At 39.1% G+C, this 18,968-nt stretch overlaps 1 protein-coding gene across 5 annotated transcripts in view; it reads right to left on the bottom strand.

Annotated features, from left to right (window-relative positions):
• Positions 1-18,968, bottom strand: part of VPS13B (vacuolar protein sorting 13 homolog B) — a 921,287-nt gene that overhangs the window by 14,003 nt on the left and 888,316 nt on the right. For all 5 annotated transcript variants that reach the window (XM_073330465.1, XM_073330462.1, XM_073330464.1 and 2 more), the window contains exons 55-59: positions 16,719-16,837; positions 15,126-15,949; positions 11,093-11,269; positions 10,041-10,211; positions 2,625-2,801 (exon numbers count right to left, since the gene is read on the bottom strand). In XM_073330465.1, the coding sequence (XP_073186566.1) occupies positions 2,625-2,801; positions 10,041-10,211; positions 11,093-11,269; positions 15,126-15,949; positions 16,719-16,837 (1,468 nt within the window). The remainder of the gene's footprint in view (positions 1-2,624; positions 2,802-10,040; positions 10,212-11,092; positions 11,270-15,125; positions 15,950-16,718; positions 16,838-18,968) is intronic.

Below are 18,968 nucleotides of genomic sequence, written 5' to 3' on the forward strand. Positions count from 1 at the left end.
TTAGAAGAAAAGTTTGCCCAGGTACTGCATTTAAATGTTAAGTTACTTAATCCAGCTGTTAAACATGGATCTATATACATTTATGAGATCTCCTGGGGCATCTGGTTTATTATAAGTTCTTCTTAGTGCCAGCACAGAATGAAGACTACAAGAAGCAGTTAAACAGGTCTCCAAGTAGACTATCCAGAGTAGAAGATGATACAGCATGTGTGCTTTCTGATGGCTTGTAAATTTTTATAAATGAGGTATGGTCATTAGATCAAGAATTACTTGTTTGTAAAAACTTCATTGATATAATAAATTCTTTAACAAGAGTGACAGAAACTAGGTTAAGAGTTGAGAAGCAGTGTAACAAGGTATAGTGCTGAGCCCTTCATAAGTAAACAAAGGAAAATGATTTTGTTAAATTAAGCACTCCAGTGAAGCAATAGGCATTTTTACATAGGGTTGTCAGTAACTTATATTCCTTTTTATAAAATGGATAATAATTTAAACAAAACATCAGTATTTGAAAAAATACTTTAATTTTTTACACACATGTTGATGCTAATACTTAAAAGAAGCTTCCCACTTGTAACAATTGGCTTACCCAAGTTCTCAGCATTATGCAAGCGAAAATGTCATTTACAGATGGAGAGAGAACATGTGTTTATTTCTGTGTGGTCCCCCACCCCAGGGTCCCTCCCAAGAGGCACAGACCCAACTTCCAATCCAGTTGTGGCTGAGAGTTATTCTAACTGTTGTGTGTTTTTCTCTCACGCATTGCCATTTATTATTGATATAGTTTTTATGTCTTTCCCTGGCTAACTCTTCCTGTCATATGTTCATGGAAAACATGATGTGTTGTATATAATATCTGCAGCGAAAACTGTCCCTCTGCGGTTATGGATTTCTTGTAGTTTGATAATGATTGTGCTCTGGGCTTAAACCTAGAAACAATGATTCTACAGTTAACAAAAAGAACATTGTTCCCACAATTTAGGGCCAGATTCTGATTTCACTGACATCAGTTTTACACTTGTGGAATGCAGATTTCAGAGGAAATACTCCAGAGCCAAACTAGTGTAAGAGAGAAAAAGCAGGCCCACAGTATTGTAAAACCATTGAAGAAGGGACTGAGCTGTTCACAAGCCTTTTTACCAAAAGGATATAAAAAAGATTACCAAGCATGTTTGCTTGTCATTTAATTATTTACTATCTCCCAGATTAGGTCAGGGGGGTGTTCTGTGTGTAAAGGGAAGTGTGGAGATAATTTTTCAAAATTTCAACGCTAAGGCAGCTCCTCATATTCCACTCACAAATAACTTTGGCTTAGTGCAGGGTTTCTCAGACTTCATTGCATTGCAACCCTCTTCTGACAACAAAAATTACTACACAACCCCAGGATGGGGGGGAACCTTAGCCTGAGCCTACCTGAGCCCCACCGCCCTGGCCGGGGTGTGTGCGTGTGTGTGTGTGTGGGGGGGGGACGACGGGGGTGGCAGCAAAGCCAAAGCCTGCACCCCACCACCCCTGGTGGGGAGACCGAAGCTCAAGGGCTTCAGCCCCAGATGGGACGCCTGTAACCTGAGCCCTGCCACCCAGGGCTCAAGTCCTTAGGCTTTGGCCTTGGGTGGTGGGGCTTGGGTTTGGGCCCTGGGTGGGGAAGCTCAGGCTTCGGCTTCGGCTTCCGCCCCAAGCCCCAGCAAGTCTAATGCCAGCCCTGGTGACCCCATTAAAAAAGGTTTACGACACACTTTGGGGTCCCGACCCAGAGTTTGAGAACCACTGGCTTAATGAATCAATATATCAAGAAAAAGAGGAGAATGCTCTCAGATTAAAAGCACCACTCCAAGATTCAAAAAACCCATTTAAAAATTGGTTGAAGTTAACTTAATGACTGATTTGTCATCAATGTGTATCTTGTTCCCTTTTTTTAACCCTTTAGTCTTGGAGTTGAGGATTCATGACACCAGAAGCAAATGCTATTAGCAAGTTTAGATCATGTCATGGTACTCTTTCACATATTTTACTGGCCCAAAGTGCATTTACCTAGATCTGAAAGGATTTGCCATAACTACTGTTAGTGCTTAATCTACTTGGCATGCCCATCCCTATATCATAAAGCTGGGGTTACCAGCATATTCAAACCCAGAATTCAATTCCCTATCCGAAAGCACTACAATTTAAATGGGATATTCCTACCACATAATCCTTTCTTTTTCCTCACAGATTCTTTATTTAAAGAAAACACAACTCTTTCTTTTCTGTAACAGATCAAGCACCCTCAAAATAATGTTCTAATTGGATATATTATTGCTGCATTACATTTACTGTTGAAAACTCTTTTGCAGCACATATGTTTCTGTAACTAATTCCCCTGGCTTCCAAAAATTACTTCATAGTACATTCTATGTTTCTGGTGCTGCACAAGACTGTCATCTCAATGCAAGAGAGCACGACAGGATGACTTTTAAGGGAGAAAGACGACATTTATAACAATTTAACTGTAGTATTTTTAATCTTTTTGCAAGGAAAATAGCTACTGATTCATATAAACAGACACGGCAGGCTGTATTTCATGACCAAATCTTAAGAATACTCTTTAAAGTTAATACTGAGGTCTCAAAATCATTGAAACTCACCATAGCCCGTCTGGGAGACAAGTTCAGCTGCTCCTCCAATTGGCTTAGTAAACACTCCCATAATTCCTTTTCCTACACCAGAGATAACACCTTTGGCCTTGTGGCCTGCCGAAGCTTGGGCCTCAGATATTTTCTGAAAATTCTGCATTGGCTGATCTACAATACCAGCAATTGCACCTGAAAAAATAAGAGTCGCCAATAATTAATGAAGATTAAAATCCCAGAACAAGATAAAATCTTAACATTGGAAGAGAGCTTTGTTTGGATTGAACATTGCACTCCACCCTCTTCTACAGCTATTTAGCGTACATTTACCAATGATCTAAACAGTATCTTCGCTTCGTTTAGACTAAACCTCCACTTCCCTTTCACATGTCTCACTCTTTAAACCTTCAAATCACTTAACTTCATAATATTTTTTTGTCTTTCAACTACTTTTTATTAAATGCCTTTGCTGACTTGATATAATGTAGTTCACACTATGTGTGGCTTCTGGAAATGTTGGGAGTGGGATAAATATCCACTAGTTTTGAAAGACTTTTAGCAGTTATGGAAATGAGATTTTCATGTAAACCTAAGATTGACTTCCCGAGAATAAAAACTGCTTGCATTCAATAGATCATTTTTATATTCTCTTCCATTGCCAGAAATGTTCATAAGCTAATGCAACTTTTGATATACTACTAAGATTAGTAGAATTAGACTTTTGGACTTTTTGTTACTCTTTTGTTAAAACGACCATATTTTACTTTAATGTGCATAGTTCAAACTTTTACAAGTGACACAATGACCTCTCCAGCTTTTAGTATCAACAGAGGACTCCAACTTAAATCTTCCTAAATGTAAACAGGTATGTGAGGTGGTAGATTTCTTTGATCTTGAGTTTACTCAAGCCACTTACCACAGACATGTCTCTAGTTATTGTAATTTTGATAGATAAGCTATTTGGAAATCACTAAGAGTACAATGATTGGACAAAATGACAAGGTGCTAGTTAGATAACATCAATTAGAGAATGGGCTGCCTGATCTAAAGTCCTTTGCTCACTGCAAAGCAATTCACAGGGTGCAAGTTTGCAGACCCCTCAGCTAACTCTCAGTTTGCAGTTCCTGCTGCAAATATCAAGATAAAACAGCCACTTAAGGACTAAGAAATTGCCAGGAAGTGTTACCTTTATAGCCATGCATTTCTCCCAGAGCACGGAAAACTCTGAAGATCTCACTTTGTATCTGGCACTAAGCATGCACGTGGGGGCAAATGCACCCAGGGATAATTCCACTGATTTCAATGGAGTTACACCAGGGGTGCATGTTTACCAGGCTGACATATACTAGTTAGCCCCTAACTGGTTTTAAAATGATCTTAAGAAATGGCCACTGGATTAATGAAGGAGCTGCTGATTTTGAATGATGAGAACTGGTGTATTTTCCAAACAACAAATGAGATTGGGGAAAAAGAACGTTTACTTTCCCCCCATTCTTGTCCTCTAAAATATTGCATGTAATATGAAAGCACCGTAAACCTTCCTCCAGTTAACACACTTCTTCCACCTTTTATGCGTATATCATTTCCCAGAAAAGCATGTTTGTATTGCTGCTTCCTTGTTTGTAAAAGACCTGCCCGCTACTGTGAATATTCATCATATCTTTCATTTCAGTCACATTTTTAACTTTGTATTATAATGCCAGGCTATGAAGCTTCCTTAACTATATTCTGTGAAAGAGATGTAATTTTCAATTCAGTTCCATTTCATTAATCGTTAACAGCTGCTCATGCTTGTTGACTTCAAAATACAACAACACCCCATTACATAAACTGGAGCTGTTCATCCATTCTTTGCTCTTGTACAACTGTTAACACATCTGAAGAAACAAAATAATACTTTGTGTTGTACTAAGTTTCAGTATTATGTGACTCCTTGACCTCTTTCACCCAACCTACAGAGGTCATACACTGCAACTGCACTCTCAGAACAGAAGTTATTGCCTTATTAAATGTAATCCACCTAAATCCTTACACTAGTAAATTACTTACTATAATACACTTGAGCAATGTTATAAGGTAATAATGAATAAGAGCTTACTCCAAAGAACCTGTGGTGTGCTGAACACACTTCTCTGATGGAATCAGGCCCAAAGGACAAGACAGCAGAATGGAAACAGCTGTGACTATGATACATAAGATTATTATTTATATCGTGCCCAGGACAATACATAGCTTAATTAACCAGTTGTTTAGTACTTCCACACTTTCTTCCATGTTGACACTTACAGATGCAATTTTCCTCTTAGCTTGTCTTTTAAGCCACTCCTCTCTCCTCCTTCAAAACCCTTCTCAAGACACAATTCCACCATGATGCCTTCAAGAAATTGCCAACAGGCAAGGCAGACACTTAAAAAAACTAACCAGTTGCACGCGTCCTCTCTCTCCGCACCATTTGCAGTTACATGACTGTAAAGATTGTGCAGTCTCTGGAGTGGTGTCGTTAATATTCTGGAACTGTCTAGCATGCTGTAAGTACTACCACAATCCATATAATAAACAACAGTACTCACATCTAACTGACCTTTTGGTACCTGTGGTTGGGTCTCATCAAGCTTCCCCAGAGAAATGCAGGGGAGATTTCCTTTTTGGGGTACTCCCACTTCCATGGGGCAAGCTGGACCCATGCAGTTCCCATCCTCCCTCAATCATGTGGGCTCAAGAGAGGAAGAAGTTCCCAGGGCAGAGCAAGCCCAGGAGCAGAGACTTGCCCCAAGCAGAAGCCAGAATCAGCAACACGGATAGAGATGCAGACGTGAAGCCTGGCTAGGTCTCTCCAAATCTCCTAGTACCTGGAACTGTGCAGGGAAGACTATCCTCTGAGGGCAGCTGGCCCTATGTGGCTCTATTCCTCCCCACTCATATGTGGTTGGCAGAAGAAGCAGCTCCCAGGGTGGAACCAGCCCAGGAGCACAGATTTGTTACCAGCAGGACCATGGGGGAAGCAGAGAATGAGGCTCAGTGAGGGTTACACTTTTACAGCTCCTGGACAATGGCGAGGTCATCAGAACTATGCCCTCTGTAGTTTGTTCCTTGGACATACCTCCACTCTCCAATTTATTGTCTGTTCACTCCAACTGCCTCCTGTTCTTCTCTTTCACAGGCCCTTCACTGCCAGGTTCACTCCCCTGTCCTCCCAATATAATAAAAGCAAAACCCATTTCCCTTCTTCACAACACCAAAAAAAAATTGCACAACCACTAGGACATCTGCCAACCATCAACCTGATTACTCTGCTTTTATACTGTATCCCTGCTGACTAAAAAAAAAGTGGTATTTTTATAACTACAAAATGTGTGTTCAGGGCAAGTTGAAGTTCCTTGCCAGGAACAAACAGAATACTCCAGTGGAACAAATGCTCAGAGTGATGAACAGTGTTTGGAGTGAAGAGAAAAGTCAAATGGCTTTTAGAATTTATGTAAGCTGTTCTTTTGCTCACAGTGAATGTTAATGCCACTTGTTCTGTGTTTCATTCAAGATACATTCATTTAGACCAATATGTGACAGGAAAAAATCCTCCACTATGAAAACAATGGAGGTGTCGCTGTTGAGTGAAAAGCTGGCAGTAGAGACATAAGCACACAGAATACTTTTGTCAGTTGTGTGACACAAGTGTTCTAGTTTCTGAAAATATTGTCAGAAAGTGGTTGCCTTACTGCAAACAACATGCGCTTTTTACTTTTAAGCACTGGGTAGTACTACTGAAATGAACATGCCCACTTGTGAATACGGTTAAGCATGTGCATAAATATTTGCTGGATTAGGGGCTTAAATTGCAAGATCTTCAGGACAGGTACTGTCTCTTACTATCTTGTATGTACAAAGCCAAGCATAATGGAGCCCTGATCGCAATGGATGCAACTGTAATACAACCGCTATTACAGTGAATAATAAAGTTTAGAGAGACAAGGTGGGTGAGGTAACATCGTTTATTAGATGAACTTCTTTTTGTGAAAGAGACGAGCTTTTGAGCTTACACAGAGCTCTTCTTCAGATCTGGGTTGTCTGTAATGGAAATCACAGCTTCCAAAAGCCAGGCTTTACGTTGTCTAACTACAAAATTACTACTTTTTTCATGCTACATTCTACTAATACTACTAAACAAAATAGCTTGCTAGCATGAAGTAGAGTGTGAGTGGAGTGTACAGTCCTCCTTCAGTTTTTCTGAAACGTCTGTTTCGCTAGGGTTAGACAGCTGTTCAATTACTCAAAAATGTTCCATTTCATAAAAAGGAGCTGATTCAATGTGGTGTCTTTCACCAGAGCCAACATTTTTGAAACTGATCCCATAGCATCAATATTCTCTCTCACATAATTATTAGTTTTTATTTAAGGCATGATAGTGTGATTAATGCTATACAAGATGCAAAAGATGACATGGCCCCCTGCACTGAGGAGTTTATAATCTAAATACCACAATCTACACTTTTATATTTTATATACTTTTATATTTAGATCTATAACAGAAAAAATGCCTCGACTCCTTTGATATCAAAAATATGACAGAAAACACCCAGCAGTCTCCTCGTAACTAGAAAATAAGAAAATAGCGAGCCAGAGATAACAATCAAATCAAACAACACCCTGACAGTGCTTGAGTCATTTAAAACTAGACAGAACGAAGCACTTAAGAATGCACTGTGGGGAACAACTTGCACTGAGAAGGAGACAGAGTACATGATTTTGGCCCTGATTCAGCAAAGCACTTAAGCACGTGCTTAAGTGCTTTGCTGAATTGGGGCCATAATGGGCTAGATTGTCAAGCAAGTTAGGTGTGTAAATGTGCACTCATTTTTTTCTATGCAATTACCACAAATACATATGTAAATCAGATAATTGTGCACTCATATGACTAAAACTGGCCATTTGCATATGCAATTACCCAAACTGTTTGCACATTTGGGGTGACCGGAACACAAATTATGCTGCTTTGACCATCTGATCCTATAGGTCTTTTCCATGTTTTTTTCATTTCCATTAATCTATGCAATCATAGAAATTATTTCTACAAAGGACCTAGAAATCCCTATCTTTAGATTCATTCTGAATGCTTTCTGCTTGTGAGAGAAAAGAACACAGCAGCACCACTTCATTTCACTTCATTGTACAAGAAAGTCACTGGAGGTATTTTTTAAGCGTTCTGTAAATGTGCTGGTAAAGCAAACCAGCACTGCAGCACTTTACTCCAACCAAATCTGTTTTGGATGGATTTCTAAAATCCCTAAAACTGAATGGTCGGGGGAGAAATGTCATTATGATGTATCTGTAACAGCTGGAATGTATGTGTATTATGTACATAACTTAGATGCCTAGTGTTTGTATACTTAATAAGAGAATCAGTCTTTTTGATGTTATCAAGAAGAAATCAAGATTTGTGTCTGATACAATTGTGAAGTCTGCTGATTCCTCACAGATACTGACAGGCTCCATACTTGTCAATTCCCCTAGAGTAACCACAGGTATTTATTTGGGAGGTTAATTATTTCTATTGCTAAGAATAGTACGTATTACTTTAGCGGTGAAGAATTTGTAAACAGAACCATGGAGACAGAGAGTACAAGTTCCTTATTCCTGGGACTGTTGAAATTTTAAAATAAAACAGCGCTGCAACTGCAGTCTAAGCCAACATGTAAACCATTGCTCTTCTTTCGTGTTTTGGGGAACAGCAGCAATTAAAAGCAAGACGTTATTTGGTATTTAGATGAGTACTGTTTAAGTGCAACATTAATAACCTCATATTTCCAGCATAATGTTTGAGTTCTTGGGTAATCAAGGAGGCTCCAGCATTCTAATTCCTGCTATTTTCATAAACCCAGAAGTATCCACATAACCACTGTAGCCTTTCAAAAAGATATTAGGAAACTTAGTGCACTGTGCCTGGGTGTATGTGACAAGTGTGGTGTAATCCACTGGTAAGTGTGTGTTACAAGTCACCTGTATGTGCCAATCCACAGAGGATATTAGTTGTTACAGCCCCCAAGAACAGAGTGTTGGCTCTTTAGCTCAAGTTGTAGCAGCTCATGCTTTTAGCTCTGCAGTTCCCCAGTTCAGTCGCCTCTGTGTTGGCCAAAAGGGTGGCCATCACATTGGCCTGTGGTCTTATTTGTGACTGAGGTAAGATCACAAAACTATTTCTCACCAGCATCCAATACAGGACTGATGCAATGCTTCCCAAAGTGAAATCTTTATCCAGTTACTCAGCTTGACTGCCCCCAGCCCAATAAAACAAAACAAAAAAAACCTTCTGTAAACTGCCTATGATTTGCAATATCTGTACCAGTTTACTATTGGGTTAGTGGCTACTAATATATGCAATTGCTGCTTCATACACATTTTCTCTCAGGACACTAGCTTGCCAGGTTACAGCATTATCAAATGACAGGGCTTCATATCATCTAATATTTTCGCTTAAAATAATTTTCAGTAACTTAACCTGAACTTGTAACATTTTACCACTTCCTCTTTGGGGCTTTCAGGGTTGCGGTTGTAAATTTAGGAGTTGTGTATAATACTGAAGATTAGGAACAAGGACAAATCCTGTCAAGCTCATCTCTTTTAACCTTTTGCTCTGGACTGTTTTTTGGTCACTTTGATCTCTGAGGGATTCATACTCCTTCATATGCACTAAGGCACCTTGCCAAAGAATACAATTTGGCATTCCTTTGCTAGTGTGACAAATAGAAGTACCCTAGAAAATCCAGTTCCTGAATGCTTTAACTAGAAAACTTCCTTTCAGAGATTTTCCAGAGTGGTTTAGTTTTCAAACTTTTATGTAATATTTTGAAATATCCATAGTGATCTTCACCTCTGACCAAACCATTTGGCTGCTTGACTAATATAATTATACTGAGTCAGGCCAATCTGGCTTTCTTTGCAAAAGTAGAATTCTTCATCAAAGTTTACTTGACATTCGCACTATGCTCAAGTGGTTTTCAAACAAAAACAAGCATCACTGATATCTATTGTGCAGTAGAAAACACAATCAGTTTTAGAAAGTTTTCCTATAACTCACTGGAAAGTAAACATCAGAATGATGATGTCTTTGTGCTGACTTGCCTACAAGCCAGCATATGCCCAATACAGAATTATTCTTTCGTTTTGAGCGATACATCATGTACCAATAAAAGTGTTTCATGAGAACAGTATGAGAATATGAAGTTATTCTATATTTGCAATTATTATTAACAAGAAAAATAACATTTAAACTCACCATAATCCTGGATGAACAGAAACAATATCTTGTATAAGTAACTGTGTCAATTTAAGAAAGTTTTGATCTTTGTATCTCTAACTTGCATACAACTGTATGAAAGACTAATGAGTAGTTCATAAATATCCAGTACAACTATGATTAATATGGTAACAATACGTTACCTAAAAGGCTGATGCCTAAGCGGGAAAGCCCCTGTCTTAGTCCTTCTCCCAAATTCTCTGGAAGCTGCCTTCTCCATTCTTCTTGTCTGTTATAATGCTCCTCATCCAGTGACAGACGATCCATATTCCGAGCAAGACTTGTTGCAAGATTGGTAATTGATGTCAGTGTACCTAAATACATGTAGTTATATGTTTAAATCTGGATCAAACTGTTTTATTCTAAGTCTCATTGAAATATGCTTACCAACAGAACAGCAATTCAACTGAATAAATTGCTCATGTGTAACATAAATTTATTATTATTTGTTAAGCAACATCAATGTACTTCATTAGTGCATATCATGCCTTTTACATTGCCCTTTACCAGGCCTGCCTTACTAGTGACAAGCGCAGCTCATCCACATATCCTTCCTTGGTTCCCAAACTATTACAAATCTGACATGAGCATAATGGGGATGGATGGAAAAGTAAACCAAGATTCATAAAATGATCCTACAAGGGCTTCTCGTCTTTGAATCTGAATTGCTAGCAAACAGCTAATGCTCCATTTTCTGTTGCTGACCTTGTTAAGCCACAAGATGGCACTGTTTATGTATCCTTGTAAAAGAAAAGCTGGCTATGTTTTAAATTCAGATCTGCCTTCCCGTCAAAATGTACTTACAAAAGTTATGACAACTGCATCTACATTTTTTTTTAGAAATAATAAATATGATGAGGCAACGTAGTGTAGAATTTCTTATGTTTAGCAGAAGTACTGAACACCTTTAATATTTCTGTAGTTATCACACGGAATAATGGCCAAGCCAATCTTGGTTTCCCCAATGGGAGGTTTAAAATTCTGAAGTTTCTGAAACATTCTAGCATACTGTAGTCAAGAAGTGATCTGTTTAATACATAAGACATTATATATGAGCTTTGTTATCCTCCCTGCATTTCTTTGCGATCTAACAAGGCAAACAAAGCTGCAGGCAATTTCATTTTAAACTTTAACACATTCTTTAACAATGCATGACAACACGGCAGAGGTAGGAGCAATGAAGTGAAAGATCTACCTTTGGAAATGTGTTTAACAAACGATGTTGTTCCTCTGGAAACTCCACTGACAAATGCTCCTGGGCCTCTGGTCAGCCCCTCATATGGGAGCCTAAAGAAGTCAGCTATGCCATTCCCTATACTTCGCACCAAGCTAGCTGGGCTTCCTAGAATTTCCAAAGATCCAACAACCCAGCCTATGTGGAGAAACAGGACAAGTGTTACATTCACTAAAATTGTGGAAGCAGCAGTTGTGAAAAAGTTATTCCTTAATTCCTTTTTTTTTTACACTAGAATTCACCACATTATGAACTTCCTCTAAGCAAACACGGGAAATAACTCATCCACTATGAATTCAGAAATGGCAATCTTTCATACTTTGTAAATCAAAGAAATCCCTTTGGCAAACTCACAAATAGCTTTGGAATGACTTCCTTCCACGAGCCTCCCGTATTTCTGCTAAATGTGTGCGTGGAGAGATGGAGGCTAGATTCTAACAACTAGGAGCAACAGTACTGGAGGCTTAGCTTCTTTTGTAGGCAACATAGTGATTTCTCATCCTTACGTGAGAGAATCATGACAGCCAGTTTACAGCAATTCAATGTACAGACTTATGGGAGCATGGAGGTCAATTGCTTGATGGGGTGTTGGAAAAGGGGATGCAGATTTTTGACAAGTGCATGAGAAGTTATTTTTCATCCACCCCAACCCTCCTGAGCTGATCACTTTCTTCTTGAGCCTAGTTCTAGCCAGACAAATGTCTTTTTCTCAGTACAGTTGTGTAAACAGCAATGACATATACATGCTGATTAGATTACTCATAAGGGAGTATTCCCTATGAATATCCCAGGAGAGGTATCTGGAGATCTGGTTTCCTATATAAATACAGGGTTGCCAGAGGCCAGCCTGATGGCCACTGTATAGTGCTCTGTTGTGAGTCTTACTGTAAATCTGCTTTGCAGATCTCTTCTTTTTCAGGCTGGTGGATTGGCAGGAGGTTATTAAAGAGATGGTGCTGCCATAACTGTTGTTTTCAGCAGCCCATTGAGACTGATTCAGAAACAACAATAAAGACTCATTAGAAACTGCCTGCTCTGCCAGCCTCACAATCACAGATTTCAGTTAGGGCTGCCAGAGTCACATGATCCTCCCTGCATGATCCTCCCTGCATCCACATGATACATAATAGTGACAGAATAGTAAAAGAGAGACTGAACTGCCTCTTGTCTTCCTACTGAGGACTGTCAAACTGCTTTGCCCTCCTTATTCCCATCCCATCATTGTGGGCTCCTGTTCTCCAGATTCTTTCCTCGTGACCCCTCACAGCCACTCCTAAGGCTGAATCATGAAACTGAGCAGAGAGAAAATGTTACTCATGTGAAAGAAATTAATCTTGTGCTATCATTTTAAGCTTCTGGAAAATCTATTATTCTTGTAGAATCTGTCCCCCATTTTCAGCTTTGTCAGTTGAGAGGTACAGTACACTAAAGATAAAAAGCAGGAATCATAGTGGACATGAGGGAGAGGCTCGGATGGGTACAAACACCAAAAAACCCCACCCAAGTACAGTTAAGTGGCAACTCCAGGAGAAGATCTGGAATGAAAGCCTTTGGACATTGGCAAAAGTCCTGCAGTTGCTGCCCTGCAGAGGTGTTTGCCATTGGCAGCCCTCTCTTGCTGGGAGCCCAGGGGAACCCTGTGCTCCCACATGGGCCTGCTACCTCGCTTCAATGTAATATTTCCATAAAAAAGTATTTGCCACTGTATAAAGTGACGGAAAACAGGATGAGGCTGGCAGTGGTGTACAGATGGAACGTATGCTCCATCTGCTCAGGATCGTTTCTGATCAATAATGGTGCAATGATCATTTATATCTACCATTTTTGTACATTTCAGGCTTTTTCAAATGTTTTAGGTAATGGAGTCCTTCCAGGAGCTGCTTCCCCCTCAGAGACCCCATCATCAAAACAATGGTTCTCCAGGTGAGGAAGAATGGATGCAGATGCCCAAGAAATCATCCGTGCTGATCTGATCACCGATTGCTCATGAATGACGTAAAATGGTCCATGCCACAGAGGGCTGAACATGTAGCCTCTCCACAAAACCGACAGACCCTGCCAGTCTGAGGTGTGGGGTACTGAGCTTGCCTGAACTCTGCTCACACACTGCCAATCAGCTTGTTCAACTATTATGGATAGGCAGGGCTGAAACTGTTTAAATACAAAGTTCTGGGACAACCTGGCATTCCTGTGACTGCACTACAGTTTGGCTTTGAATAATGAGCTGTTGGTTCTGGCAAGGCTGGGGAGGCAGCAAAGCTCATCTTCAAGGTGTGTGTGTGTGCGCGAGAGAGAGAGAGAGAGAGAGAGTGCGCGAGCGACCATTTCTGGCCCATACTCAGGAGTGAAGCTGACGGGCTCTCAATGGAACTTTGTCCAGAATCTTGCCTGGAGGTCAGATCACCATGATTCAAGCCCTTTTAATGAAGGAGGTAAGTGTGGGAGGAAGTGTGTGTATATGGGGAGAAATGAGGAACTGAGCAGAATCCACCAAAATTCACAAATTCTGTATTAAAATTGTACAATGTTTCATAAGCCTTATTCTACTACACATCAGAAGGCACTTAGTATTTATATCTGCTAACAAGAAATAACCATTACTACAATGTCTTAGCAAAGATCCACCATGTTCTCCTAATTGATAACCTATTGGGATTAATTTTGGCTAATAAAATTCAAAATTTCCATATGACTTTTGCTAATTTAATGTGACAGTGTTAACCAACATTTTTAAACAGCGTTCCCTTTAAACACAGCCCAAGCCACCAAAGTTGTCATTTTCTGCTAATTACTGGAGAATGTGGGATGGCTAACTCCAAATCCAAAAGATGAACGTTCCTGCTACCTGTGATATGGATAGCTGGTGCATGGAGGTAATGGGCATCTTGTGCCACTGCATTAGTTGGACTGCAATTTGGCTCTTAATTAGCAGGAAGTTAAATCTCTCCTTTAGTACTATAGGGGCCTGATTTTAAAAAATGTTTGCACGCAAGTGCATGTGAAAATATCTATCTAACTGGTGTGTACCATTATAGCATGATCAGCTCTGCAAATCAGATATCTGCACATGGGAAAGGCCAGTTAGGCTTCTCACTGGCCACATTCATCTATAAATACCTGATACACATGCACAGTCATGGTAATTATGCATGAAAATGTGGTACATAATTGTGTACACACTTTGTGCGTGTAGCAAAAAAGGAAAAAATAAGATTTTGGAAAATCTGACTCTACATACTTAGGAAAATATATATGATGTTGGAATAAGTTCTACATTAACTGTGTGTGATCATTTACAAATTCCAGTGCCTATTAAGGTGTAGAAGAGACTGAGTCACTTTATTATGAATTTATGGGAGTCAGAATTTCAAGAATGCATCCATTAATCTAAGAGTCTAATTGCTCACTATTGATCCTGTATGGGAAAAAGTTAGTACAGCAAACTACATACTTCATGGATCAAAGGACAATAAACATCTGTGTGCCAGTTTAGCATGAAGGCTCTATGAAGAAAGACAGATTCCTAATCATAAAGTGCAGCCGTAAGATTTAACAAGAAAACAACATTCAGTGGTATAATTTGCTTTGAATGCATAGCAACTTATTGAATAATTTGATTAAATAAACTCTTTTTTGTGAGTTCATGTTAGGAATTTGTGTTTTGATTCTGATTGTATTTATAATCTGAGATGACAAAAACTAAAACAGATAGAACACATTACAATAGTTTTTACAGGACTTTGGAAAAGTCTTCAGGTGGTCAACTAACATTCACCACAGCTTTAAACGTACATCAACTTCAGCCCCACCATTTTATTTGACCCCTCATATTGCAGAATATCAAATGTTTCTTAGACTTTGATCGTCATTTTGCAAGACCATCTAAAGCACAAAACAACAGATCTGACTCTAGTAGGTAGTTTGTGAGAGAATAACTGGATACTGGTACATAATGAAAATGTTACAATTCTAACCATAAGGAAAAAACACTGACCTGCTCTGAACAGTGCCCCCGCCGCATAATGCATGGCCAAGGCATGGATGAGCTGTCTGGCAGTGGTGTAGATGGGTCCTCGTTCAAACACAGAAAAGGAGAGAGGGGTGTGATCTGAAGCTATATACAGCTTTAGTGAAGCATGGATACTGACCAAGAGGTTAACTGGTTGTATTGCTAACTTCCTTAACTTCACTGGGTCGACTAGAGCTTTAGCATGCTGTCTCACTTGTTCAGGCAGTATCTGGGTAATAGCTGAGGTTTTCATGCAATGATCAATCACTTTGCTGTCTGGAAGATATGTATCAAATAAGGTCTTAATGTAATAAACAAATGTGTCTTCCACATACAGCCTGGCTGGTTTCAGTTCAAAGTTGAGGTCATTAACGCAAAACAAGAAATTCTGTTCCTCTGATAAAGTGATGCAGAGTTTTATGAAACAGTTTTCCTTATATTCTTCCAAATCTTTGTTGGATAAAATGAGATTGTTCACTTTGGACCACTGCATGGTTTCATTTTTCTCTCCCTGGCACAGCAGGACTGCAAAATGGAAACTGGATTTATTATACAGCTGGTTGTCCAGTTGCAAGTCTCCACAATATATTTGGAGACTATAAAACTGAAGATGACCTTCGGAGGTCTCTCCCTGGAATTCATGAGACAGGGATCTCAAGTAGCTGGCTACTGGTGCCATGTTAAGGAAAATGTTGTCCACTGTAAGCCGCAGAAGTTCAGATGACATTTTATGATTTGTGATTTCATCAAACACTGCAAGGCTTGCCTGGCTGATGAACATTTTAAATATAATGGTCTTCTCCTGAGTTCTAGATAGGAGGAAAGGAAAACATGAGTTTGCAATTTTACTTGATTTGACCTGGCATCTTGTTTTTCCAAAAAAGCTATTAGGAGGCATAAGTGCTGCTGGATGATCACTTTCTCAGGGATTAATCCTTAATTATAGCTCAAATAAAAACTCTGCAAATATACATTCCTCTCTCAATGTATCATCATCTCTGGAAGCTGAGCATTTTGTTATAAATAGGTGATGTTATAATTAAGAGTTCAACAGATTTGAGAGCCAAGTTTTAGCAATGCTATGACAGTGGGAGAGAGTCTTCTAAGGAAGAGTGTTATAAAGATGATGGAGTGCATAGTTAACTACTGTGTATAGGGCCATTCCTGCAGCCCTTACTGAAGAAAACTCCCACCAATTTCAGTGGGAATTTTGCATGAGTAAGAACCGCAGGAACTGGCCACATAAACTTTAAACTTGTGAATACACTCAAAATTACAATGGAAACTATTTTTAATTCTTTAAAATGAATAGCTCAGTACTGTTTATTATACCAGACATTGAGTGTTTATCCTAGAGTGACATGACCTCACATGTTAGATTGTCATGTTTTACTGTGATATACAAAACATAATATGTGGTCTAAACTTATGCCACTGCGTATGCAGTGGTATTAGACAAAGCAAATAGTTATGCCAGATTTCATAAGTCACTTCACACTTAGAGGGCTTAATGACTTCCTAGGATAAGTTTTTAAATTTACCAATGTTTTTTTATGATCTTCCATGAGCTTTATATACCTGTTCAGGTTGCTCTGGACAGGTCCTGGTCTTCCTTCTGGTGCCAAAGTTATTATTATTGTACCACAGCTATGAGCAATGTCCACATAAACATAGCCAAAACCAGTTAAGAACACAATCTAGAAGAGAACATTTAAAAAACTAATTAGAAATATATAAAATGCTACTGAAATTGCTGATTTTACTCTAGTACAATTTGATTCAATGCTATTACCACTTTCTACTTGCAATTTTTCACCTCAAATTATACATTCTGTTAAGAGGCAGAAACAGTTTGCGTTCAGAAGAAAAAAAAAAGATTAAATCCAGATTCCTAAATATTCCATCTGTAAGGTTAATAGAGAAGAATATAATAAATGAGAGAGAAAATTAGCTCCTCATCCTTTACTTCCAAGAACTGATAAATACATTTTAACAGTCATTTAACAGTCATTTTAAATGCTAAAAAAATAACGAATGACTTTCAAACTCTTTGATTTCAGACCACTGAACAAAGAATCTCCCCGGAGCTCTTCAAAACACCCCCCAAAAATCAGAACTAAGCTGCATCAACAAGACTCTTTGCAACTAAGAACCCCTTTGAGGCAATGAGAGAAACTATGCTGTGCCTCACTGGAGGTGTCTCCAATTCATTCAAAAACAAGCCAGTTTTTGAATGAATTGGAGACACCTCCAGTGAGGTACTTACGCTTTTACAAACACACATGTTATATTTGAACAGAATCCCAAATTCAGTCCAGTTTTCAAGCATTTAAAATTGAAGATCCTGCTTTCTACCCAAATCTATGGGTATGAGAGAGGGCTACGTCAGTTGTATCAAAATGGTGGGAAACGTGAAAGTAAACTCACAGAAGACTAAATGCTGTCAACTTTTCGAAGATGCACATGTCTAACCAGCCAGGTCAGTATCAACTGAGCTTGTTGTTAACACGTTCAAATTGGTTCGGTTAAAACGTTATAATAGGCAAGGGTGCTGGAACACATTCCCCGCCCTCAATAGCTTTTTTTGTTTGCCTTCCTTGCAGCAATGTGGAGGCAAAGTTGGGGTAACCAATACTCGGATTTAGAAACACAATTTTAAAAGAAAATATAGGAATGTACAGTTGTCAAAACTTGCAGATTGTCCAGTGTGTAAAAAGGCTAAAAGGGCCAGCTCCTTCTAGAGATAAATGAGACCTAGGATTTTAGCTGGTGGATGTTGTGCCTGTATGGGTGCCTGAAGTCTTCACATACTGAGGTCTCCCTTGGTACTCTCAACTCCTCCCAGCAAGGGAAGGCTAAAGGATTCAGAAGTGAGCTGCGTCCTAGGGAGTAAAGGCAAGGGGGTCTACCCTGAGTTATTAGTTATATGATGGCAGCCATGTAACCCTGCACCAGACCCAGTTAAATTCCTGGTATGTGAGATGGGTGGCCATGGTGTTAAGTTAATAAGGTTGCTGCTTGCCCCCTTAAAAACATTCCAGTGTCTGCCTTTCATTTACTTAAATGTCCTAAGCAATAAAGAACTGGTAAAAGCATATCAGTATCTAAGGACAGCTACAAAAGTATGGAAGGCCTAACAAGTCAGTAGCCTGAGAATTTGATGATTGTGTTGCTGTGTTTTGCTTACAGATTTGCAATGTGTGCTTGAGAAGTAAATGTGCTCATGAAGTGACTCATATATAGCATGTGTTTTGTACTTCATTTCATGAAACCTTCACAGATTTTCATGTTGTTCCATGAAAAAAAGAGAATATGTTTTTCAGGTTTGGAAAAAACACAACAAATGTGGTTAGCCCTGCAGAAGAGACAGCAAGCTGCATTCTGTACTGTATTGTACATCACCAACAGAATTGTTTACTAAATTTTAATTCCATGGCCTATCATTTACACCTGTTTCAGATTGAAAGCCTAATTTGAAGATAATGGCTACCCACTGAAAGACAATAAACATGGGGGAATCCCACAATGCCATATTAAAAGAATTACTTCTAAGAGACAGAGGAAAAATTGTGTTGGTAGCTTGAAATAAGAGAGATATATAACACATGGAGAAACAAGCCTCCAGACTTGAGATCTGTAGGGTAAGCCAAATGCAGAAAGCTGCTCTGCATAAACAAGGACATTTACTGGTGGGAACACAGAAGAGATTCTTCTGTTCTTCAAAACTCTAGGTAAGGTACAAAGGAAAGAAATACAAATACAGAAAATTGGCTAGGAAAAACTAAGCAAGAAACAAACACAGGAAACTCAGTATCCAGCTCTGATGAA

The sequence above is a fragment of the Lepidochelys kempii genome, chromosome 2, assembly GCF_965140265.1.
Source record: "Lepidochelys kempii isolate rLepKem1 chromosome 2, rLepKem1.hap2, whole genome shotgun sequence".
NCBI lineage: Eukaryota > Metazoa > Chordata > Testudines > Cheloniidae > Lepidochelys > Lepidochelys kempii.